The sequence below is a fragment of the Doryrhamphus excisus genome, chromosome 22, assembly GCF_030265055.1.
Source record: "Doryrhamphus excisus isolate RoL2022-K1 chromosome 22, RoL_Dexc_1.0, whole genome shotgun sequence".
Classification (NCBI taxonomy): domain Eukaryota; kingdom Metazoa; phylum Chordata; class Actinopteri; order Syngnathiformes; family Syngnathidae; genus Doryrhamphus; species Doryrhamphus excisus.
In genome coordinates, this window is record NC_080487.1 from 321,254 (window position 1) to 346,913 (window position 25,660).

The 25,660-nt window shown below is 48.1% G+C and overlaps 1 protein-coding gene across 9 annotated transcripts in view; it reads right to left on the minus strand.

The window, feature by feature from the left end:
• LOC131109381 (receptor-type tyrosine-protein phosphatase mu-like) overlaps positions 1-25,660 on the minus strand; it is a 104,509-nt gene that overhangs the window by 52,397 nt on the left and 26,452 nt on the right. For 5 of the 9 annotated variants that reach the window (XM_058061317.1, XM_058061321.1, XM_058061322.1 and 2 more), the window contains exons 3-7: positions 17,574-17,848; positions 13,936-14,014; positions 11,631-11,746; positions 10,495-10,672; positions 4,880-5,173 (exon numbers count right to left, since the gene is read on the minus strand). In XM_058061317.1, the coding sequence (XP_057917300.1) occupies positions 4,880-5,173; positions 10,495-10,672; positions 11,631-11,746; positions 13,936-14,014; positions 17,574-17,848 (942 nt within the window). The remainder of the gene's footprint in view (positions 1-4,879; positions 5,174-10,494; positions 10,673-11,630; positions 11,747-13,935; positions 14,015-17,573; positions 17,849-25,660) is intronic. The other 4 variants (XM_058061324.1, XM_058061315.1, XM_058061320.1 and 1 more) reach the window with 1 other exon arrangement.

Sequence of the window (25,660 nt, forward strand, 5' to 3'; positions counted from 1 at the left end):
GAAGTCATGGTTTCCTACACTTCCCCAGCCAAAGTGTCTCCGACAATGAGTGCTGCTCCTCGGGCAGGCGAGGTTGAAGGCAGCGCCCACTCATCCGTCTTCTGTTGAGCTTCGCCACTTGAGTTCATCCACCGTAAGCCCCCCCCCCCCCCCTTCTTGATGGCGGGTGCGAGTATTGTCATTTATGGCACCAAAATAAATGACAACGAAGACCCCTCCTACCGCATGGGGGGGGGGGGGGGGCTGTCAACAGCATAAATCAAAGTGAAGCACTTGTCTCCGCCTACTTAGGAGCACATGAAGTCTGAGATAAAGCTTTACGGGGGGGGGGGGGGGGTGAAAACTGGGAATAAATTGCAGTTGGTCTGCCGCTTTCTCCGAGATGTTATGAGTTATACGCACGGACGGAATGAGTGCTTCCAGGACGCCTCGCCAAGGGGAGGGGGGCATCCATAATTTACACAACGGGGGGAGGAAAAATCAGTGACAAAAATTACAGTGGATAAGAGCTTGAATAATTAAAGGCCGTGAATAGAAAACATTTAAAAGACCTTGGGAAGCACTTCTCTTGGAATGTTTCAACACCAGGAGGGGGGGATCCTGGAGGGGGGGGGGCACATGAACTACTGGCAAACAACTCCATCTTCCTGTTACCTTTCCACCACTTTTAGACGTTTCTTCTACAGATGATGGCATCAAAACTATTCCCACTCGGACGCCCAGACACCTAGCCATGCTAGCGTTGGTTGACTACACCAAAACACGCAACCAACACACCCACACACTAACACACCAACACACCAACACACCAACACACTAACACACCAACACACCAACACACCAACACACCAACACACTAACACACTAACACACCAACACACTAACACACCAACACACCAACACACTCCACCAACACACCAACACACCGACACACTGGACCAACACACCAACACACCAACACACCCACACACCAACACACTCCACCAACACACCAACACACTCCACCAACACACCAACACACTCAACCAACACACCAACACATTGGACCAACACACCAACACCCCAACACACCAACACACTCCACCAACACACCCACACACCAACACACCAACACACTGGAGCAACACACCAACACAATAACACAGCAACACACTCCACCAACACACCAACACAGCAACACAATAACACACCAACACACTCCACCAACACAGCAACACAATAACACACCAACACACTGGAGCAACACACCAACACACTAACACAGCAACACAGTGGAGCAACACAGTGCATGTGCTGGGCCAAAAAGTGCCGTTTGTACCAAATGTGCCTCGTTTGTGCACATGAACATTTTGATGAAGAAGCGCAGTAAACACAAAGCTTGCAAGCATCTTTTTTTTTTTTTACCACTTTTCTAAAGCTAATTTGATGCGGCACATCTGCTAGCCGCACATTGGCCAGAATAGACGGCTAGCAAACAATAGTGAAAGGTCTGAGACGCCCCGTCTCCGGGGGCTTGTTTGAAAATGCGTCCTTGAGAGAAGCACAAATGGCCTCCCAATGGCAGAGCCAATATTATACGCCACCATTCTCCTTTCTACTTCCAGCTGGCTGAGATCTAAAAAGACTTTTATTGTGGTCCTCCTGGAGACCCTCAAACGCCACCCACGCAATCTAGCCTGACCACTTTTTCCATGATTTTTTCTCTGACAAAAGAACGCAAATCAAATGTTCTCCCGAGCGAGGCTTTTCATTCACCTTGGCACGGACAATACCTGAATGCTATACGCTACATGACGCCGCCCATTGGGGGCCGCCCCTCTTCTCACGGGTCTTTCCATTCCATAGCCGCAATTAGACGCTCCTGGTGCCAACTATTTACTCCAGGGATGCACGCACAGACTCACGGGGACAGAGGTGGACTCACGGGGACAGAGGTGGACTCACGGGGACAGAGGTGGACTCACGGGGACAGAGGTGGACTCACGGGGACAAAGGTGGACTCACGGGGACAGAGGTGGACTCACGGGGACAGAGGTGGACTCAGGGACAGAGGGACGGGGTTCTATTTATCCGCTCTGCATCTGACAAAGGAGAGGAATGATGAGTGACAGATCCCAAAATGTCCATCTGTGCTGGAAAGGCCTCCTATGCGGATGGAACATATTTCCCAAATCCTTCCCCAAGCTGAAGGATGGGACGGACACCATCCACCGTCTGTCAGCACTCGTGCCTTTAGGTAGAGCCTTATAGCGAGGTGCTGGGCACTGAATAAGCATGCCCCCCCCCCAACAGCTTCCTAATGGAGGGCTGATCCCCGATTAGGAAGCATATTCCCGCATGTCTAACAGAGCCTCCACGCAACGGAACGCCAACGTGGGAAAAAAACACAAGCAGATGAGCCTGCCGACTCCCAGGTGGCGGCGGACAGAAGTCACGGGCAGCGATCTGGCACTGGTGGAGGAGGCGGTCCGTCTGAGCAGGTGATTGGCCCCGGCACGGACATCGTGTACCGACTGTGTGACCTACATGCTAACCACTCGGCCACCGTGCCCCCCAGCCTATTTCAGCGTATTATTAAGATGATCTTTTCAATGACGGCCCCAAATGTTTTGGACGCCTACTTCCTGTTTGTAACCTCAAGTTAAAAATAAACCAACTTTGCCTTTTTCCCTCAAACATGCCTACTTTGAAAACCACCAGATGAGGACTGTAGAAGGAGTCCGGTCCTTTTCATCCTCCATGCCAGCACCTTGGGCACCTTGGGCCCCTTGGACTCCTTGGGCCCCTTGGACTCCTTGGACTCCTTGGACTCCTTGGACTCCTTGGACTCCTTGGACTCGCTACGACTGGTTGCAGACAAGAAGTTGCTAAACGTTGGTGCTCATCTGCTCACTTATCTTCTCACTGGGGGCTGGAAGTGCTTTCTCCGTGTGAGACCATTCCCAAAAGTGTGGGCCGCCCACACTCACCCCGCCCCCCCTGCTGTGCTGCCTGGGTGCCGCCTGATCATTTTGCGACTTGTTAAAAATAAAACTTCCCACAAACCAACAGGAAAGGAGCGTGTCATCACCGCCGTCCTCATCCAAGATCCTGGAATGAAATAGTCTTGTCTTCACAAACATTGCTGACTTTGCACGGCGGCCGTCGCACAGCTTGAACTAATGATGCCGCGGCGTGAGTCTGATGCGGCTACACGTTCCCATCAGCGCCCCCATCAGCGCCCCCAGCCAGCGCCCCCAGCCAGCGAGGCAGCGGTCCTGTCCGTCCCCGCCGTGATGTATGGCGCCGTCCTCGCCGTTCAATTAGGAGCCCGGCCGAGGTTGGGCCTGTCGAGAGCCGGACAAGATCAAGAGCTGCTTCCTCGGCAGCCGGCGCCATCAATCTTTCGCCACTTGACTGGCAGGCTGGCCCGAAGGCGGGGGGGCAGGCAGGGCCCCCTCCCCGGGCAGAAACAACTCAACTCCGGGGGAGGCACTGGTTGGGCCATTCATCCTGATCTGTCACGCTAATCGTGAATAATCTTCTGACCTTCACCACCGTGAGAAGGCAGAGGAATCTCATTTGGTTTGAACGCCAAAATAGCCGCTGGAAGCTAGCTAGCGAGGTCGTTGTTGGCTGGCATTTAGCTGCGTCACGGAGTCAGGTGGGACAACTGGAAAACATCTCAAAGTACCTCCAACCTTCATTCCAGGATTCATTCCAGGACAACAACCAAAACCCCAAATTGAAGATGTAAACCAAGATGTTTGTTATTCCAAAAGACGAAGCGTCGGCCTCAACAAGGAGTGTTGGAGGAACGCAATATAGACAGGAAGTTAGGTTCCACATGGATGGTTATGACTTTAGATTCATTTGTTATTAAACGTGCTTAACTTGTTTTTACACTTGTTAAAAGCCTGAGACGTGTGAGGAACTTTTGGAACATGGCTGACTTGCTCATCACGTCAGGGCGGCTTTATTACGCCATCTAATTAAAAGACTAAACGAGCGCATCTTAAACATGAACCAGGTTTGTTTTAGTATTTGTACATTTATCTACATCTACATCTTCATAGCAAACATTAGAAGGTTAGAATGTCAACCATTTGACAATAAACACTAGCTAACTTTCACATTCCGTGAAACCATTCATTAGTCTTCCATTTGACTATTAGCTTCTTGCTACGCGTGTTTGATAGTTAAAAACCAGCTGACGGTAAATAATACAGTCAATACCCTTAGCTAGCCGGCTCAATCCATCGGAATTTACTCGACCATCGAATTAGTCTAGAGGCGGCGGCCATTAGAGGACAGTGACATAATAAATGCCATAAAGCAGGACCCATGCCTACACAAGACTTGAACCAGCAACCCCACTGGACAATCAGCAGAATGTGGGTGGTAGCAAACGGTCATTTGTTTCCAACAGGAAGTTCACTGGAACAACACTAGAAAGCTTTCTGTGCAGGTTATTGTGTGTGGCTGCTCTACAGGAGCCCACTCGTCAATACAAAGCACCACGTGTGAGCATCGTATAGGTTCCTTGAAGAATTGTCACGCTAGTGTGAGCAATGCTTGGTGGGGTCGGCGACGTCAAGCAAGTGGGGTATTTCCTGTGTGGCTCCACCCCCGTTGCGTTCGTGGAAAAATGAAGGTGTCATTTTAAACTCCGTTTGAACTCTGGCCCTTATTCTTATTCTCTCCTCGGTTTGACCACCATGGGTGGAGATGGAATCTAGCGGCATCTTCACGTCTGCGTTGGTGGCAAATGTTGATGAAAAATAAATACATGAATGAAATAGAATCATCCCTAAGTACGCTACAAGAAGCAGACGCAGAAATGGATGGAAAATGTTGGCCAAATAAACGTATGTGTGAAGTCAAACGTCCAAGGACTCACCGGCACATCGGGTTCGGGCCCTGAGCGGGGGTCCGGGCGCCCCGGTGCCGCCCTCCAGAGGCCTGGTCAGCAGCACGCTGATCTCGTACTCGGTGTCTGGGTCCAGGTGGCCAATCTTGTGTGTGGTTTTGTCCACAGGCTGCAGGTCGTACATGGTACCCGACACGGTACGGTACTCCACCTCCCGGTCCACGATGGGGCCGTCGCCGTTGATGGAGTTGGCGTTGAGCTGGATCCACAGGTAGGTGGCGCCAACCGCCGTCAGCTGGGGGGGCGCGATGGGCACCGGAGGCTCTGGAGAGGAAAACCGTGTTTGGTATTTCAGAATCAGACCTGCAGTGACACGAGGCAACATTCCTACTTTTAGGGAGTTTGCATGTTCTCCCCGTGCATGCATGGCTCTTCTCCGGGTACTCCCCCCCTCCTCCCCCATTCCAAAAACATGCAAGGTTCATTGGCCACTCCAAATTGTCCATAGGTATGAATGTGAGTGTGAATGGTTGTTTGTCTATATGTCAGCTGGGATAGGCTCCAGCATGAAGTGTCAGTGATGAAGTGGAATTGCCATCATTAAAATGAAGCCCAATCCATGCCCCCCCCCCCAAGGAGTATTTTGGGATGGCTATAAAAAGACCTTGACAATGACCTTTACGTCTGGCGATGTTAGTCACCACGAGTTGGCGGGTGGCCTCTCGCTGGGTTGTCATGGAATCCTGATGGATGATGGTTAGCACAGACGGTTAGCGCACATTGGTGGCGTCAGGTCCCTAAGCCCCCCCCCCCCGGTAATCCCGGCTGTCAAACGTCACCTAAGGTGAAGCGGCTAATCCAGTGAGATGAAGACGGTTGGGGGCGCCGCCATCTTTGATTTTAAGGTCACGCGTCTTTAAAAGGCTTTATCTGTGTTGATGTCTCATCTTTAGCGTGTGGAGACAAACAACACCTGCTACGTTCCGGCCCGCAGATTTATTCCCAGACAGGACTTTTTGGATAAGTCCTTACAAATGTGGCAAGGGACTGGAGGTTGGAGACCCCCGCTGTGATGGTGGTCCCTGGGTATGCAGTCACTAATGATGCCAAGATGATTGGATGAGCATTTTATTAGGCTCAGTTTGACCTCCGACACCAAAGACAGATGCATCTTGGAGGCTGCTTCTAAGACCTACTGTAGACCACAGACTTACGTAGACCCAGACTCCCTTCTATGAGGACACAGAACTATTAGTCCATGGCTGTCATGTGTTTAACAATTGGGATTTGAACCTTCATTTATTGATCCAAACAGATTGTCTACTTTGGTCTGTTGGCATAGATACCGTGGATGAAGACATATACGTACATGAAACGTAGAAAACGCATAGCCAATGAATGAATTATGAATGATTTGACTAATTAAGCGATGATCGATCACAGACCGCTCGTGTTCCCCGGCACGCCGGTTGGGAATTACGGCAACCTTGACATTTATGGAGCATTTTATTATGACCAACAAAGCCCCGCTGGGGTCCGATATCGTTTAAAGGCCCTGAAATGAGCATGATAGGACCTCTGGAACCTTTGTGTCTTCCAAGGAATGCCGCTCCGTCAGGAATAATTGATCATGCTAACAAATGAGTCAATAAGGGCGGCGAGAAGGTTTGCCGTATTGGCTTCCATTTTGCAGTGGCAGCTGGCATTGCACACGGCCAAAGGAACCTCGGAATTTCTCACCACTGACTCAACGCACGACTATGTGGAAAACTTGGCAAAAAAACCCAAAACTACTTTGTTTTCAAAGTTTGGATGCAATACGTGTGGAGGAACTAGCATGTTACATCCTGTCACCCTACGGTATGTCATGTTTACGTAAGGAGTGGTGTTTATGTTAGTCCAATAAAGAACTAATGTTGTGAAATACACACTTCAGCTTTTTAACAAGTCCTTTCTTTCCGCTGCCAGGAGGCTGAACGCTCCTGGGTGGCTCGCCACGCCTGCTCCGCGGGCCAAACGTGGGGGTTGGCGAGCAGCTGCTGTCACCATGTTGACCACAAAAGTCAAACGTAGCGACAGCAGCTGCGTCCTCCTCCACTGCGACATCTGCCCGCTGAAGGACCAACAACCGAGCCAACAAGCCGAGAGGAACAAAAGTGCTCAAAACAAACAAACGACCACTTTTAGTTCCACAATATTATTTGACTTAACAATGATGTAATCCTGTAGTTAGTTTTACTACACAGTACTGCGGAATGATCATAGAGCAGGGGACACCCCAGGGGACACCCCAGGGGACACCCCTATCCATCGGTATCCAATCGGTTTTCCAGCGAGGCCCAGATGGTGAAAAATCAAAGGATGTGACTTTGCCACGTTCATATTTTGTAGCATGCTAAGAACTAGCTAAGATGCTAAGATACTGCTAAATATATATATACTATATATATACTATATATATTTCAAGCCAAAATGAATCTCAGCTTTGTGACATACTGGATGTGAAAAAGCTGATGATGAACTTTGGATAGTTTTTTTGAGTAGCGCCTCCTAGCCGTGCAGCATGCTAACACCAAGTTCTGGCATGAAAATCAACCAAATTCAACTCTCATCATCGTCATTTTTGGATTTAAACACTCAATTCTGTGGAGTACACAGTACTGTCCACAGTACACGTTTAGTACTGCCCACAGTACATGTTTAGTACTGTCCACAGTACACGTTTAGTACTGTCCACAGTACATGTTTAGTACTGCCCACAGTACATGTTTAGTACAGCCAACTAAATGTATGATGTCATCAAGTCCAACGTTTTTGTACCAAATTCTTCTAAATGCTAAACCCAAACAGTGAAAGTGCGATGAAGCTAACGTGTGCTAATGTTGGGCCGTGTAAAGTGCTAACAGTCGTTGGCCCAAACAAACAACGGCGAGTCTTTTGTGTGTTCAAGTGTTGCTGATTAGCCATAGCGCCGTCTTCACGGTCATAAATCCTGCTTCCATTTGCCACTAATGTCCCCAGAGCCCCCCACCCCCCACCCCCCCACCCCCGTTAGCATGCAGGAGTCCTCCTTACGTCGCCGCCTCGCCTAACAGGCTAGGAAAATGGAATCGATCCCCTCGGAGGAGAGGAGATGAGCGGCGAGACTGACCGGCCTTCAATTTGTTGGCTTTTTTTCCCCTCTTCTCATTGCCCCCCCGCCCCCCCGACCCCCGACCCCCGACCCCCGACCCTGGTGAGGGTAAGCGGTAGAAAATGAATGGATGACTTCTCATTTGCATCCATACGGCATCTCCACACTTGGAAGTCACTGAAAGATGAGACGAGGTGTCGTTTGGACAAGCGGTTGAGAATATGGGTTGTTGGTTCCAATCCCAAAATGCTTTTATGTGTGCAGAAATTGACAATTTGTTTCAATTGGCAATATTTCTATCTGTATCCATGTATCCATGTATCCATATATCCATGTATCCATGGGATAGGCTCGGGCTTCCCCGCGACCCAAATGGGGACAAGGCTAAAGAAAAGGGAGAGATGGACCTTCTCATTGGCGCCAACTGGGCCTCTGGGGGGGGGCGGCCACGGATGGGAAGGCTCAGCTGTAGCGCTTAGCAGGGTCCAGAAATACGGAATAATTACGGTCCCTTTCAGAAGCACGGGCTGCACTACAGGGGGGGGGGGCAGACATCCATATGGCCCTGGCTGGGTCCTGGCATGGGAAGCAGGAGTCATTATCAGGAATAATCAAGCATTCATTGTCCTCCTGTTCCGGAAGCACGGATGTATTATAATGAGTTGGGGGGGCATAATGACTCTGTGGCCCCCCCCCCACAAAAAAATATGTTGGACACGGTGAATCGGCATTTAACAGGCAGGATTTAGGAGTCAGAGGAGCGGGGGCGGGGGCGGGGGCGATAAGAGGAGATGTCATCTTTTTTACGAGCGCCACTTAGAAGCGTGAAAACGCCTCTTTTCTTCTTTTCTTCCTCAAACCCTGGCGGCTAAACGGCGGCGATGAGGTGTGAAGCCTCCGTGGAATTTAAAGCGTGGGGATGCATTACCAGATGAGATCCCGATAATGACGGGATTTGAAATATTTACTGCCCTCCGCTCGTTTATCTCTCGGAGGCGGCGGGAAAACAAACGGCTGTTTCGTTAGCGTAGCGTGGCTTTGGAGAGCCTCCTTGATGGTGGCGTGTCCTTAAATTTCTTTTGCGCACCCCCCCGGTGTTATCTCCCCCCCCCCCCCCATCCCATCCGCCCCATCCCGCTCTGTTGTGTTTGTGCCGTGATTGACACGCCTCGATCTGTAGCGGCAGGATTAAACCTATCAATCACATCAGGCTCGGAGACACAAAAAGAGAGCGGCAGTAAATTGAATTGAGAGCACACGGAGAAGATTGAGGTGAAGAAATATGGAAGGCCATTAGCGGACGATAGGGCTGCAGGAAAGTGAGGCCTTGCAGACTCCATAAATTCATATCCAACCATCGCGGGAGTCAAACATCAGAGAGGCTACCGTAAACCCTGCCGCCGCTCGCCTTTGTGATCTTTTAAAGCGCCATTGTGCTAAGTCAAGGACGGCCTTTACTGGGGTGGGGGGGTGGGGGGGAGGTCCTGTGGATAACAAATCACCATTAAAAAAAAAGCAGGTGTTTTAAGCGCGACGTTTACGCAGCGTTTCCTGTTTATCTGCCGCTGACTTTGCCTGAAGGTCATTGGTTGCCAAAACACGCCTACGCACGGCAGGAACGCTCAATGCTTGATGTGGCCGCTACGATTACATTCAAAAACTACACATATACACAAGTTATACACAAGCTGTATCTTAATATTAGAGCGTACGTGTCGTGGCATGACAGGCCTTTATCTTGCTCCAGGGAAACAGGAGGAGCTGTCCATGGTACTGCAAGCAATTCCAAGCTTAAGTGGGACTCAGAAAAGCGTACAAATCTGGCCCCACAGTTTGACACCTGCAGTCTGTGGTGTGAAAACAGGATGCAAATACAAAATAAAAGCACAAAACAGGAACCTAGGTTGAACAAAGGAAAAAGTCCCAGGAGTGAAAATTGGATCATTTGGACGTATTTTTGGACACTTTAGTGGAATATTTGACTAATATTCAGTATATTCAGTACATAATTTCAGTATGTGGAATCAATCAATCAATCAATCAATCACCTTGTACTTTGGTATGTGACAAAAAAAAATTTAATTAAAAAATGAAATAAAATTAAAAAATAAAAATTAATAAAAAATAATAAAACTTGTATACAAAATGTATAAAAATTTATTTAAAAAAAATTAAATTATATTAGAAAGGCAGGAAGTGAACAAATGTAAGAGTTAGTGATTGTAAAAGTACCAGATGGAGGGGTAGGATTTAATAAGCTTTGCTTCTTCCTACTCCTTTTGGACATGTGGAACTGGGAACTGATTATGGGATGCACTCAATTGGAATCTGATGCATGTTCAAATTAAATTAAACCATTACCATTACCATTACCATTACAATAACCACATTTGTGGAATACTTGATGCGACCCCGCCCCAGTTGAGCCAGTAGTTGAGTTGGAGACCCCCACCTTACAAAAAACTAAGGTGAACGTGGTGTTGAGTGGTTCCGGTTCCGGACCAGTACTCACGTTTTATGGTCAGCTCTCCATAGTTGGACACCCCGACCCCTTTGTCCGAGTGCACGATGCAGCGGTAGCGTCCCGAGTCGCCCTTGGTGGTGTTCTCCACGTCAAACGTGCCGATGAAGCGGCGGTTGTTCCAAGGTTTGGTGGCCTTCATGGGGGCCTCCCGTCCCCCCATGCCCTGCTTGGACACAAGAAAACCAGGCTGGACTTTGTGTGCTGGACAGGTTCCATATTTTCAGTCCCGCCAGTATCATTGGTACCGATACACCAAAGACCAGGTCGGGGATTTGTTTATTGGAAATGTTTCTCCTCGCCAACATCGGGAGATTTGGCCCCATGGTTGCCGTACCGAGTCCTCGTTAATGAGGACGTGAGTTCTTCAACATGATGGAGTACCTGGCACAGGACCCTTGGCGCCGGGTGTTGGCGTCACGGCCAGGAAAGTGCAGAGCTGCCAAACGCACCCCCCCCACCCCCCCGGGCGCCGTGTGGCTCGATTATAAAAACGTGTATCACATAGCACGTAGCAACGCTAGCATCCGTCTTTCATCGTACAAATGGAAATATTAGTCAATGACTACAACTTTTTATTATTATGGGAGAAAAAACCCAAATCTATAAGTCCTCGCGTGGAAACGGGATTTCGATGAAAGCAATGAACTTTGGGAAAATGGCCGGCCAACCAAAATGACCACAAGAGGGCAGCGACCACTCATCCAGGAAGTCACAAAAGACTCCACAATATCAAAGAGACTTGCTGGCCTACTTGGAAGATGAATTTGGGCTAGTCTTATCTCAAGATCAGTTTCAGGATACTGCGTATTCATTTGGCACTAATACTAATACTAATACTAATACTAATACTAATACTAATACTAATACTAATACTAATACTAATATTTTTGCTTATTTTCTTTTTTTATCAAGTAAAATGAATGAGCTGCATAGAGACGATTTCACCAGTTTTAGGTATTTTGTCCCAACATTTAATCTCATTTGGCAACCCTTCTGTCATATTTCAAGGTCAGCCAACACCTTTCATGATGTACATTTATGAATTTTAAAAGGTATAAAGCTCAGCATCATGGAGGAAGAAGCGCAGGCTGCACGGCAAGGAAGAAGGAGAAATGATCTCCCACCTGAAGCCAGAGGATGAAATTGTCCCTCTTGCGTCCATTGACGGTGCAGTGGAAGGAAGCCGTCTGTCCGGCGTTGACCTCCACTCCTTTGATGGTCAGGAAGTGTGGCGTGTTCACTGGGGAAGGAAAAAAAGGCAAAATGGAGCAATGCCAGGATGCTAACATGAGAAGGTATGCAACCCCTGGTCCTGGAGCCAAAGGTTTTTCTAAAGGTGTGCAATTAGAGAGGTTCACTTATTTTTCCACTTGATAAATAAGAATGACGACATGCGACTGGATGGTTAATAAACTCCATGAGCTCCAACCTTATCCTGATGATCCTGGGGGCTAAGTTGCCGGGGGCCTTTCTGCCCTGGTGGGGTCACACCAGACAAAGCGTAGCTCTGATAGCCTCCCCTATGCTGAGTCAGACAAATGGACCGGGACTGGACCCATGGGGCCCGGCCAGACAGCCCCCCCCCCTCACATGGGCTCACCACTCCTGGGAGGGCCCAACGGGGGCGGGTGCAGCGTGAGCCGGGTGGCGGCTGTCGGCACATGGAATATCCGGGACCAAGAGTTCCAGCTAGATCTATTCAGACGCCCCTTCTTGTTCCCCGGATCAGGGCCTGTACCTTGGAGTTTAACCCCCCCCCCCTAAAATAGGCCTAATGATGCATCTGTGGTGCAGTAGTGATGAAGACGAAGTGATGAAGCTGGCAAGCAAAGCAGATGTGAAAGCTAACGTGATGCTAATTTGGATGTCGTGGTTTGTTTATAAAAGCAGCCTTGAATGGATGCTGCTCGTTAGCCTAGCATGCGTTACTAGGCTAACCCCGAGGCCCCTGCGGTGGTTTGGCGTGAAGACGTGCGTCCCCAAATCTCGTGCCGCTAATTGCGCCGCCACCTTGGCGCTGAAGGAAGGCGAGGCGTTCTTCTCGTTATCGTTGCTCACAAATTCCACTTCAACTTATGTGGGACGTTTGTGATTAGCGGGGCTATTCTGCGCAGAGAAATAGGGCAATTCCGTGGGCGACCTTGGTTTGAAACGTTACCCAACTCTCCATAGACTTGGAAAAAGCAGCTAATTCTATCGCTTTCATCATATTTTACGACGTCCTCTTTTCAGCCGCAGCCGCTTTTTATGGCGTCCTCTGTCAATTCCAAAGAGCCGGCGTCTACTTTGCTCTCATCACGTTAATGACGGGGGGGTGGCATAATCACACCTTTCTTGGATCTCCCTAATGGCGGAATAATGAGCAAATGAAAGGGCTAAGGAGATGCTCTTATCCCTCAGACGGACCTGATTCCCAACCAGGGGCCTATCGATCCCACCGGGAACGCAGTCAAACATCCATCACGTCGCCGGGCGTCTACATTCAGATGTAACACGTATCGCCATATAAATCCATCCCATTGATGGAACATTTGTAGGAATGGGCTTGGGAACGCTTGGAGAGCCATTAACATTTAACAATGAAGAGCATGATGCTTCTTCTGGATCAATCCACCAAAAGCACGCTCATTGATTGGCTCTTTACACAAGCCCAGCGTGGAAAAGATCTTGGTTTAAAAGGTAAGAAGCCAGGAGGGACGGAAAAGAACCGAGGAAGCCTGACGGTCCGACAGCAGCAGGACCTGAAGCCGGGAAGCATGAAATGCACTCCGGATTAAAATGATCCAAAACTGAGTGTAAAGAGTGGACGCTTTGTCCTCTTCAATCTGAAAGATTCAAAAATCTTTTTTTTTACATTACTCCTTTTTGCATTAATTTGGTTTTTTTTTTGTAATTTTTGGAACAGTAAACCAAAAATGTGCAGGCCACTTTAGACACCCTTGGCTTAAGTATTTCAAAAATCAATCAATCAATAATCCTAATTGTGAAAGGTAAATGTCTAGAAAAATAGCGGAGTGAACGCCTGCCAAAAATGGAGGAATGAATCCAGGATAAGCCACAACTTCAAATGATGACAAATGATTGGCTGCTTGAAATGGTTGGAATTCATCAATAAGAATCATCAATAAGCTTACGGTACATGTACTGTACCAAGTATTTAGGACCAAGTATTTATTGACTGACTTCCCTGGACATCCTAAAGGCAATAGAAACATGCATGCTATTTGTTTTTTATTCTGCTTTTAACGCTGCAAAATCCCACACTGCTTTCCTCCGGAAGCTCATAAATCTCCCAGCAGCCACCAGGAGGTTTTCCAGTGGCCTTTGTTGGACGAGGGGGCCTTGACACAACAACAACGTGCACTTGGAAGGGTGTCACGGAAGGGACAAAGACATTTGATGATGAAGGAGGGAAAAAGGAAGGCTTACTGCACTGGTGGCCTTGAACCACAACGTCTTTGATGGCCAGCAAGCCTCGCTGCCCGGACGTTACCACTTCAAACACGATCTGAGGAGCAGAAGAAGAGCATCGATATGAGGGCGTGCACGCAGGCTGCACGAGTGCTGCAGAACAATTGCATTATTTTTGGAAGATGTACACGCTGACGTGTGGTTTGACGTGCAAGACTTCCACGTTTCCATCTCCATCACGTCAACCAGGGGAGAACCTACCAGGGGCAAATAGCTCCTGAGATCACTTGGGGACTCGAACCATCCACCACAATGAGGTGGTGATGAGAAGCATAAGTAAGTAAAATATGAGAAAGGCAGAATAAAGTTGCAAATATCAGATGATTAGTTTGGGTAAAAGTTATAATATTAGGATAATGAAGTCAAAATAGTCGAAGAGTAAATACTATTGTACAATTATTGTACGATTATAAGAAAAGTGTACAAGAAGAGAGTAGAAATATTTGTAAAAAAACCTCAAATAAACAGTAAAATAAAAAAAAGGGTGTAACCTAAAGAGAAAAGGTTGATACTAATAATACGCTTGAATAATAATAAAAGAATAAAATGCAGGGTTTAAAGGTTGAAAGGTTTGAGAGCGACATGAATTTCCACAAAGTCTGCCAGCTCAGTTTTTATGATGACAATTTGCAATTACTGCAGTATTTTATGAAGAGGGATAAGACGAATGGCAAGGAATAGCACAAGTCCTCCTTTGTCATGAAAATGAACTTGATCCCAAAAGCGTTCCCACTACATTTCAAAGCTGTCACAAAGGGGCCGCTGACATTAAGCTAGCGCTGCTCTGCTGAGAAGGTTAGCGTGTTGACAAGAACAGAGGGAATATGGAAGCTTGGAATCGGAAGGTGGTGCTTGGAATCTTGGTTTTTCCTCTGTTAACCATGGCTACCTGCAAGGAAACGTGAAGTCCTCCTAGCTTAGCACAGAGGGAGTCTCCCAGGCAAGACTAGGAGTGAAACTAGATCAAACATGTATCACATTATCAACAAGTCACAGGAGAGAGGTTCAATTCCTGGGAAGGCTTCAGAACAGCCAAAGGGGAAGTTTTTGGAAGATGGCCTGGCGTCAGGAAGGGCACGTGGATTCCCATTCATAGGAAAATTGCAGCTATTGCAGCGCTAAGCAGTCTGTCTGTCCTCGTCAATAAAGCGTTGTTTCTGGACCATCTATCAGCTGTTGCGTTCCCACAGCAGCTGTTCCTGTCGTCCAAAGGAAGCGTGTTGGACTGCTGGACTAGCATGACCTTGCTTTGAGCCTCCAGCCAACTGGGGGGTGGGGGGGGGGGGGGGTCCCGGCGGTTATTTACTGGCTAGTGTGCGCTACGGTAAAACAGGAAAGAGAACGCCAGTCCTTTCTGCCCCGCCTCTCCCCATGCTCATAAATAAATAGCAGCATATGTCGGGCAGGTGTTGCCATATGTTGACGTGTCATGCCAAGCGTTGCCAGCCGCACGTCTCACACATTCCTTTTGTGGCCTCGGCACGTGGAGGCGGAGTCACTTGCCATTGTCATGAGGGGGCAGGGTGGCGTCAGATTAGGCTGTGTAGTTATGAATGGCTTTTTGTGTCACATGGAATATGAAAGCCAACATCCCATCTGCCGATGATGGCCCCATTACTGGCTAATAGGAGGGAAATTAAAAGGCCAAGCGCCTCGTACATCGCCATCAGACGCACCAGCTCGCCCCGCCGCCTAATTGAAATCCTTTGTTTGCGCGTACAGACATCAGTCAGGCCGTCTGAGCACCGCCGTGTCATCGATTCCGCCACCACGGACAGCACCCGGCGTAATTGGGTCCGACCCGCTGAGCCAACGTATCCACGCGGGACGCACGCCGTCGCCGTCGTCGCCACAAAGTTCAGCGTCCTCATTTGTCGGAGGGACAGACGGCGGGCCGACGCTCCACGCCGCGTGGTCCCCCGAGGGCGGCGGCTAAGTAATACATTATAGCGGGATTGATTAGCCCTGCCGCTACTGTATCCAGATCAAGACCGATGAGGACGCTTGGCTTTTTCTCTCGTATGAAGCTTCGCTAGCATGATATTCCATAATTCCACCACCGCATACGTCGGGTTTTGGGGATGACCCCTCACAAAAGTAATTAGGACAAAACACCCTCGCCATGGCAGAAAGGCTTCCAGGCAATTAAAAAATAATTAAGAATCAGGTGGCTTCCCTCTGACAATTGTGTAGCTTAGCAGGCAATTAAAGACACGTATAATTAGCGCCGTGTTGTTAATTAGTGACACTTTCCAGCTTTCTTTGTGGCTCGTAATGAACAGATCGTTAGCCTTTGGAAGTCTACGTGCCGATATCCCAACATCCCTTTCAACACCTCTTCTTCCCGCCAGGACGGAGTTGGGCGGGGTCCCACGCCACCGGATGGCCGTATCCGCGTTGGTGATGCTGCGAGCGTGGCGGCACGCTGCCTGGCTCAATAACCGTGGCACGAAAATATAAAATTATACGAAAATAGAATGGAACCAGAAAACAAGAAAGGAAAAACAGCAAAAATGGAAAGAGCAGTGATTTGAGTTTAGAGTTCAGAGTGAGAAACAAAATGAAAAGTGGACATTTTAGGAAATTAGTTGGGGTATGATAATAAAATCTAAATATTATGAGAATAATATACAAGAAGAAAGTAAAAAAAAAATCTAGCTATAAACCCGGCCCAAATATTCATTCTGACAATCTAGTCCCAAACACTTCATACTCTAGTCCTAAACCAAAGACCACAGCCTTCCCCTTATAACAAATATCAGTACCTGGAACCCGAGCCCAAACCTTAACCCTAGGACTGATAGGAAGGTCTGGTGTAGTATTATAGCGTAGTATTATAGCGTAGTATTATAGCGTAGTATTGTTGCTGTATCGTCCACAGAATGGCCGCCCAAACAAAGCACCCTGGTGCATTATAGAAAAACCGTGGATTCCTGCTGAGCTGGTGGTTCGCCTGAGCCATAAATCCTAGTCCGCATGTTCACGGTTGTTTTCTCAAGATTCAATGTGGAGGGGGGGCCCCAGAGCCCCAGAGCCCAAGCATTTGACCACCCTGGCTTTGCATTCATTTGTCTCCCAAGGGCCAGGCTACTTCCTGCACACTCTCCACTGTGGCTGTCCGTGCCGCTCCCCAAACTCAGCTGGGTCTCTTGTTAACTAAATCATCAGGCTGGCTTTGGCTCGGAGGGCAGGATGGACCACCACCGCCACCGCCGCCCCCACCACCCCCCACTTGCTCTGCCAGGCTGTAATGAAATAATTCACAGCCCCCGTCAGGAGGTGAATTGGTCTCTCTCTGCATCGATTAACATTTGGTGGACTCGGGGAACAAGAGCGGAGAAGAGTAATAGCTAGCGAGTGTGAAATCAGGCTGGCCCGGCCGCCGGTCGTGTGCGCCGCTAAGTGAAAATGAGCTTGAGAAAGGGGGGGGGGGGCGTCGGAGAGCGGGAACAGATTACCATGGATACTGGAAGGAGCCCGGCCAGCCGGTACACGGTGCTCCGAATGGGCTGATGGAAGACGCTCCACGTGGTTAAGAAGTGCTAATGAGCAGCCTTGCTGTGCGTGGAGATGCTACACAAGTGGAAAGTAGTCACCTGGTAGAAGTTGGGCCAGTAGGTGCTGACGGCCAGCTCCACCTGAGCCCAGGAGCGGGACGCCGGGCCGGACACGTTCCAAACGGGCATTCCCGTGGGACTGTTGTTCTCCTTGATGTAGACGTTGAGGTGGCCCGGGTGGCTGTTGTCCCTGCCCCCGATGTAGTAGTGGAAAATCACGCAGTGGGTGTCGTTCTCCCTCAGCTGGGGGGTCAGCAGCAACGCCTTCTGCCCGGAGAAGCGTCCCGATGTGTTGACCATCATGAAGGCAGAACCTGCAACCCAACAACGACAACCGTATTTAGGATTATTATTATTATTGTTTTTGTGGCTGATGAAAGATCACAAAAACTGCACTTTCTTTGGATCCTGGTGTCAAACATGAACACATTTATTTTGCTTTGTCATAGGAGAGTAACACAACGCCTGGCTAGCTGCTAACTGCTAGCTGCTAGCCTCAGCTTCACTCACAGACGGAACAGACAGAAAAATGACTATGACTGACTTGAAATTTGGCTACAAAGACGCAACAATACGCTCGTTTGCTGTCAGCCATTTTTTTTCCTGAGGACCGGCACACACGTCTCGTGCTGGAAGATACAGCCAACTTGCCAAAAAATAAAAGAACTGAAGAAGAGTGCAATGCTTGTTAAAGACATTGGAGACAATTGGCAAACCAATGGCTTAAAAAGCTGCTTTTTATTGAGCTTTTTATTGCTGGGGTTGAATATTGAAACTGGGCTCCAAGCAAGAAGAACGCCGCCGCCTCTGAAGAACGCCACGTTGGTTTAGACGCGCCGATGCTCGGCCACAAGCGGACTGTTGACGGGAAGCCATTGAAATGCAGATTCCCGGCGAGGGAGCGTTTCCGCTCAGCTGCGTAGGAACAATCGACGTGGATCTCCGTCATTAAAGTCAACATCTGGCGACGACGACGGCGGCGCTAAAAGAGGCGAGCGCCATCAAGTGTGTCGCGGCCTCGGCCTACGAGCGTGTCGCCGCCGCGCTCTCTCACAATAGCCTATTTGTTCACTCAATGAGTCGCCCGCTTGTCTTGTTGCGGTGCGCTCGTAACGGTCACCAATTCCATCTGTCTCCCACTGGAGATAACGAGCTGGGGGGCGGAGGGGGGGGGCTGTCATGTTTACACCATGAAACGGGAGGCGAGGAGGGAGCGCGTGGAGGAGGAGAAGGAAGTGACAGAGCTGCTTCCTAACGCCGACTTCCCTTCAGGTGGCATCAAACGCCTGGCGCCGCCTTTTACATCTTTTACTACACCTCACACCGCTTCCCTCGGCCCGGGAACGCCGGAAGCAGGACGCTCCCCGGCACTGCGGCAAGCCTTCTTATGGCAGTCCAGTATATCTTGTTAAAGGACAATACTACAGCAATACTACAGTAATACTACAGCAATACTACAGCAATCATGCACCTTAGAGTAGTCACTGTACAATCCTTTATTGTACAAACAGATGACAACACAAGTGAGATAATTGTGTCTCGTCTACAGTCGAGCATCGTAGTTCGGGGTTGCACGAGTGCTGCAAGTAATAGGGAGCTGCGGTTCATTGAGATGAACATTGCATTATTATTTAAATTGCTGGCAACACAAGTGAATAGCAAGACAATTGTGTCCCGTCTACGGTCAAGCATCATAGTCCGGGGTTGCACGAGTGCTGCAAGTAATAGGGAGCTGCGGTTCATTGAGAGAAACATTTTATTATTATTTAAATTGCTGGCAACACAAGTGAATAGCAAGACAATTGTGTCCCGTCTACGGTCAAGCATCATAGTCCGGGGTTGCACGAGTGCTGCAAGTAATAGGGAGCTGCGGTTCATTGAGAGAAACATTTTATTATTATTTAAATTGCTGGCAACACAAGTGAATAGCAAGACAATTGTGTCCCATCTACGGTCAAGCATCGTAGTCTGGGGTTGCATGAGTGCTGCAAGTAATAGGGAGCTGTGGTTCATTGAGAGAAACATTTTATTATCATTTAAATTGCTGGCAACACAAGTGAATAGCAAGACAGTTGTGTCCCGTCTACGGTCAAGCATCGTAGTCTGGGGTTGCATGAGTGCTGCAAGTAATAGGGAGCTGCGGTTCATTGAGATGAACACTGCGTTATTATTTAAATTGCTGGCAACACAAGTGAATAGCAAGACAATTGTGTCCCGTCTACGGTCAAGCATCGTAGTCCGGGGTTGCACGAGTGCTGCAAGTAAAAGGGAGCTGCGGCTCAGCAGTCTGGCCAGTAGAACTCTACGTTTAAGATGGAGACGTGTTGGCAATGTCAGTAAATTCATATAAAAAAGGCGTGTCATATAATAATAAAGTGCCATTATGATGGATTATTATTATGATTATGACTATTATGATGGAGATGGATAACATGTGGTAATCAGGAATGCATCTTCTGAGCTGCAGGGCCGTTTCCATGACAACGGAAGCTGCAAAAGATGATGTTTGGAGGGGTTTTGGTAATGGGGGTCTGATGAATAAGTTATGCAACAGGTGCAGCGGGGCTCCCATGGAAGAGCGCCCGGTGGCCCCCGCGTGCATAGTTTTGGGACCCACGCTGCCATTGGCGGCGGTTTGCTGATGGCCTCGTGCGTCTCGTTACTGTTAAACACGAGCGGCTGATTGAATGGCGGCGCTTCGGGAAAAAGGGGGGCCGGCTTTGAGGTGTTTGTCCAAGCGGGATTGGGTGTCACTGATGTTTCTTTCATAACATCCAACCATCTGCTCGCCCCTTTGTGTGACGCCCAGGGGCGCTAATGATGACTCCATGAATTGTTGACTTGCTGTTCATGTTGCAAAGTCAAAGATGGAAACAACAGAACAGGAGGTGGGGGTGTGGGGGGGGGGGGGGGGCGGTGGGGGGGGGGCACAGCAAAGTCTTTTGTTTCTCTTTATGAATAATAACACAGTGCGGCAGGTACACAGTGGAGTTATTACATGAAGTATTAAAGCCTGCCAGGAACATTTTGGTTTCATTGCTACTGTCAACTTTTGCACTAATCTTGCTAAAACAAAAAATACCAAAAATACCAAAATGCACCAATTAGAGAGAGAACAGCAGAGGACAAGGCGTTTTTGGCCTTGTGTGACTTACGTATACTCCAGTGCAACTTACGTATGTTTTTTTCTACCCGATTATGCATTTTTGGCCTTGTGTGACTTATACTCCAGTGCAACTTACATATGTGTGTTTTTTTCTTCCTAATTATGCATTTTTGGCCTTGTGTGACTTATACTCCGGAGCGACTTATATTCCAGAAAATACGGTACTGCCATTTGGAACTTTGGTTATTAAGTAGTCCCACATAAAAAAACGTGCAGAACGGTAGAGTACACGGCAAACTGAGTAGTTTGTTATGTACAATTTTGTATTCAAATAAATTTGACAACATGGAGTCACACAAAAATCATCGTGCATGAAAAGTGCGGTATGCTGTGAAGGACAGCTATTTTCCATATTCCACATTCTGGTTAGCGTTTTAAAAAGTGGAGATTTAGTGAGTTTTTGTAAGAGTTTGAGGGAATCTCTCATTGAATAATGCATGAATCTTAATGAGAATATTCAGTGAAGTCGTGTTCATTTGTTGGCCTTGGCGGAGGTCTGTTTGTTTCCCGACTTTCCTCGCCGCCACAGGCTACGGCACCAATCACAGAGTCCAATTAGTGACGGTAAATTAGCAGCCCGCCGACAGGTTAGATTTGGGTCCCAAACCAGGCTTTCCCTCCTCAACCACTTCCATCACAGACCCGAATAAAAGACGGCGAGCACCTCCTCATCACGCCGACGGCCATTGTGTGTCATGGCTCCTCCCCCGGCGGCCGCACACTGAGGACCTGCTGCCCTGTGACAAGCTGATTAGCCGGCCGGCGCACGAGCAGCTAATGAAAATGACATGTTAGCGCTGTGCTAATGCACCGCCGCCGCCTTCCGTCTCCGCGCCGCGGCGTTGAAGATCAATTAAAAATACAGAAGCTCTCAAGTCCCTCGGCTGCGGCAAGCGCCATTGTGCCATCGTGCCAGCTATAATTTATTATTATTACAATGTAGGCCACCTTCACCTTCTATTACGCTGATGGCTGAACATGGAGACGGCTATGAAAAATGAATTCAATAGCAAACCAAGTGTTCCTGCTCCACATGATGTTTGGATTCATGCTGTCGCTGCTCTCCTATGAAGACCCATGGACGACAAAAGCCAGACCTTTATGGGGTTTCACTACTTCACTACTTCCTGTGTCCATGACATGCTCACAAGTGGAGCATGGAGTGGTGTGGAATTTAAGTCCAAATCATCTCTTTACACTTTTTGACATAAAGACATAAAAAGTACTTCCTTCCAATTGGCCGCAGGTATTTTCTTTCAAGGTGAGTCTTTCACTAAACTAGTTTAACACTTCTGTAATTGTAAGATTAAAATAAAGTCATCCACACGACACTGTTGGGGAAAAGGTGTACCCCAGGGCAGACTCTCCAGTCCACTAAAGATTATCACTTTATCCTCAATAGGCAGACTTTTTATACGGACACATAACTATTAATATATTCATTATTTGGTCTTGCTTCACTAATTTAACCATCATTTTTAATATCTACGTGGTTTTCTAGTAGTCTTTATTTCTCTCTTTAATAAATATTTGTCACCAAGGTCATTTTCTTGAAACAATATTAGGTGGGATCAATCAGATCTCTGTGACAAAAAAACGGTATCGGCCCCATCCCTCCACCAATCACAAAACAAGCATGTCTGCCGTGTGTGGAACTTCCTGTCCTTGAGAGAGTGATATAGGTTTTGCACCCTCAACAATATGCCACAATAAATTAGATTCATTAATTAAGTTAACAAGCTTTAGTGTTTGGGCGCTTGGAACTCCACCCATCCATCCATCCATCCTTCCATCCTTCCATCCATCCACCCACCCACCCATCCATCCATCCATCCATCCACCCATCCACCCACCCACCCACCCATCCATCCATCCATCCATCCACCCACCCACCCATCCATCCATCCACCCACCCATCCATCCATGGACTAAAAAGAAGAAGTGAATGAAAGGATCCCAGCCAATGGCTAAAAGCTATTTGTTGGAGCCGAGTGAAGGTCTGGGAAGAAGATATCATTTTCAATAATGACGAGCTCTCATTATTTCTCCTCCGCTCGGGTCCTGAACCCTGATTGCGTGGGTGGGTTGGTGGGGGGAGTGAAGGGGCGCTCTTTAAACCCGAAGCCTCCAGGTCTCATTTGCTAAGAAAATTGGGAGAGGTCAGCAGCAAGAAGAGCACGGCTGCCACTTGGGAAATGCCAATGAAGACGGGGCTACGCTGTCGGCCAATCAAAATAGCTCATCCTGCGAGGGGGGGGGGGGGGGGCTGTTCCTGTGGACCACCATCAGGCTGGCGAGGACTTTACCTTTTGAAACATAAAAGGGGGGGGCTGATGGGATAACAAGGCGGGTTCCATCTTGGAGGGCATCAAACAGCTTCACCTGAAACCATCCATCCAGCGGGGGTCCTTCAGCCCCACGTATGATCTGCGGCCGCATATTTAGTTGCTGTCAATCATCAGCGTATGTAAAATGAAAAGCTTAATGCGCCATCTTCCAAGTGCGGTATGGGCCGTTGGCTGGGCTGCAATTAATGGGTCATAACGAGCCATTACCCCACAGGACCGCCGGTGTAAGTCACCTGACTGCATCGTTAGCCGCCATGCACGCCATGCACAACAATATGCTAATATGTCCTCCATCACAACATTAACGGCTAATCCGGTTTGGCCAAGCAGCCGGAAACAAGAGCGACTCCCTGTGCATACGCAAACATCCACGCTTCCGAATCCGTCCTCAAACGTATCGGGATGACATAATTTCATCCTCTAATCGTTTAATGGCTTCCTCCTACCCCCCCCCCCCCCACCTTGCTAACTCTTTGGCCGAGTCACAAACTTGTGAACGGCTCTAAAAGCAATTAGCTTATTTTGTTCTTTCACTCTCGCCATCCCATCTTTGGCTGATGTGATTTAATCCACAACGTCCTTGGGGGTCCCTACGCCGGGGGTCATCTCCGCTTGTCTTTTAAGTGGGTGTGGCTCCGTGTGGTTGGTGACAACATTCTGCTAAAAGAGTCATTAGCAACATTCGAACCAACCTGAAGGTTCCAACCCCTGTCCTCCCGTGCCCATGTGGCAGTATCCTTGGGGGGATACGGACTGAACCCCCAGTTGGTCCTGATGCTGCGTCATCGCTAGGTAAGTGTGCTAACATCCGGTCGCTATCCAACAGACAAACAAAGGCGTGCGACACATTTAGAGCAGGCATGAAGAGGACGACAATAAGTCATGAAGGCCAAGCTGCATTTGTGTTGTGGCCAGCAGAACATGGCAGCCTGATTCATCGCCGTTTGCTGTTCTTCCCTGCAACGAGCCTCTCGGGACCGCCGGGGAACGCCGGGAACGCCTCTGCTTCCTGCTGGCAACATCCATGACAACATGGAAGGACAAAAGGCAGCTTCCTGCTTGGTGGCACCCGGACACAGCGCTGCTCTCTTCCATACCCAAGAGGATTAAGGCTGTGCTAGGCCGCCATGGCATCACACTAAATATTCACACGGTTTGGTCAGGTTCACTGTGTACTTTCTCACGTAGTTACTGTGTACTTTCTCACATAGTTACTGTGTACTTTCTCACGTAGTTACTGTGTACTTTCTCACGTAGTTACTGTGTAATGTGTACTTTCTCACGTAGTTACTGTGTACTTTCTCACATAGTTACTGTGTACTTTCTCACGTAGTTACTGTGTACTTTCTCACGTAGTTACTGTGTACTGTGTACTTTCTCACGTAGTTACTGTGTAATGTGTACTTTCTCACGTAGTTACTGTGTACTTTCTCACATAGTTACTGTGTACTTTCTCACGTAGTTACTGTGTACTGTGTACTTTCTCACGTAGTTACTGTGTAATGTGTACTTTCTCACGTAGTTACTGTGTACTTTCTCACATAGTTACTGTGTACTTTCTCACGTAGTTACTGTGTACTTTCTCACGTAGTTACTGTGTACTTTCTCACGTAGTTACTGTGTACTTTCTCACGTAGTTACTGTGTACTTTCTCACGTAGTTACTGTGTACTTTCTCACGTAGTTACTGTGTACTTTCTCACGTAGTTACTGTGTACTTTCTCACGTAGTTACTGTGTACTGTGTACTTTCTCACGTAGTTACTGTGTACTTTCTCACGTAGTTACTGTGTACTGTGTACTTTCTCACGTAGTTACTGTGTACTGTGTACTTTCTCACTAAGTTACTGTGTACTGTGTACTTTCTCACGTAGTTACTGTGTACTTTCTCAGGTAGTTCCACAGTATCTTACACAATAACGGTGGTGAGTTGATCCTGCTATGCGAGCTATATTGACTAGAGTAAAAGTATATAAAGTATATATCTATATTGATGTATTTATAATGAATGAAGTATATATTTCTGTGGAAGTTACGATAAAATGCTTGGAGGAATGTGAGGGATATCAGGCAGCGATACGGCTGATATCATATATATGATATCAGGCTTATCACCACGCTTATTGGGACCATCATTGCAGTCATATTGGAGATTCTAATAAGCAAATCCATTTCAATCATGCAAGTCTTTCCATCAGCTACACGCAGGAATTCATTCATTGCACTCACTTATTGTCACGCGCACGTGCACGCACACACACACACGCACACACACACACACACACAGGATTAAAATGCAGCTGCCGAGCAGCGAGACACTTGAGGAATGGCACTAATGGAATGACACGTTGGAAGACGCCCAGTGAAGGATGTTGTTTTCCTTGGCCATCAGTCCACTAATCTCACACAGGATACCAATGGGATGGGGGGGTACTTTGCAGGACCCTCACCAATTTTAGGTAGACTTGTTTGTGATCACATCACGAGGATGCATGGAGAATGACCTTTAACCTTTGCTGGGCCATATACCAGAAGTCATATCCCAACCTATTTAGGTTGAATATGGATAAACGATATTTGTATATCACCTTATTTTTACACTTTAGACAAAAGT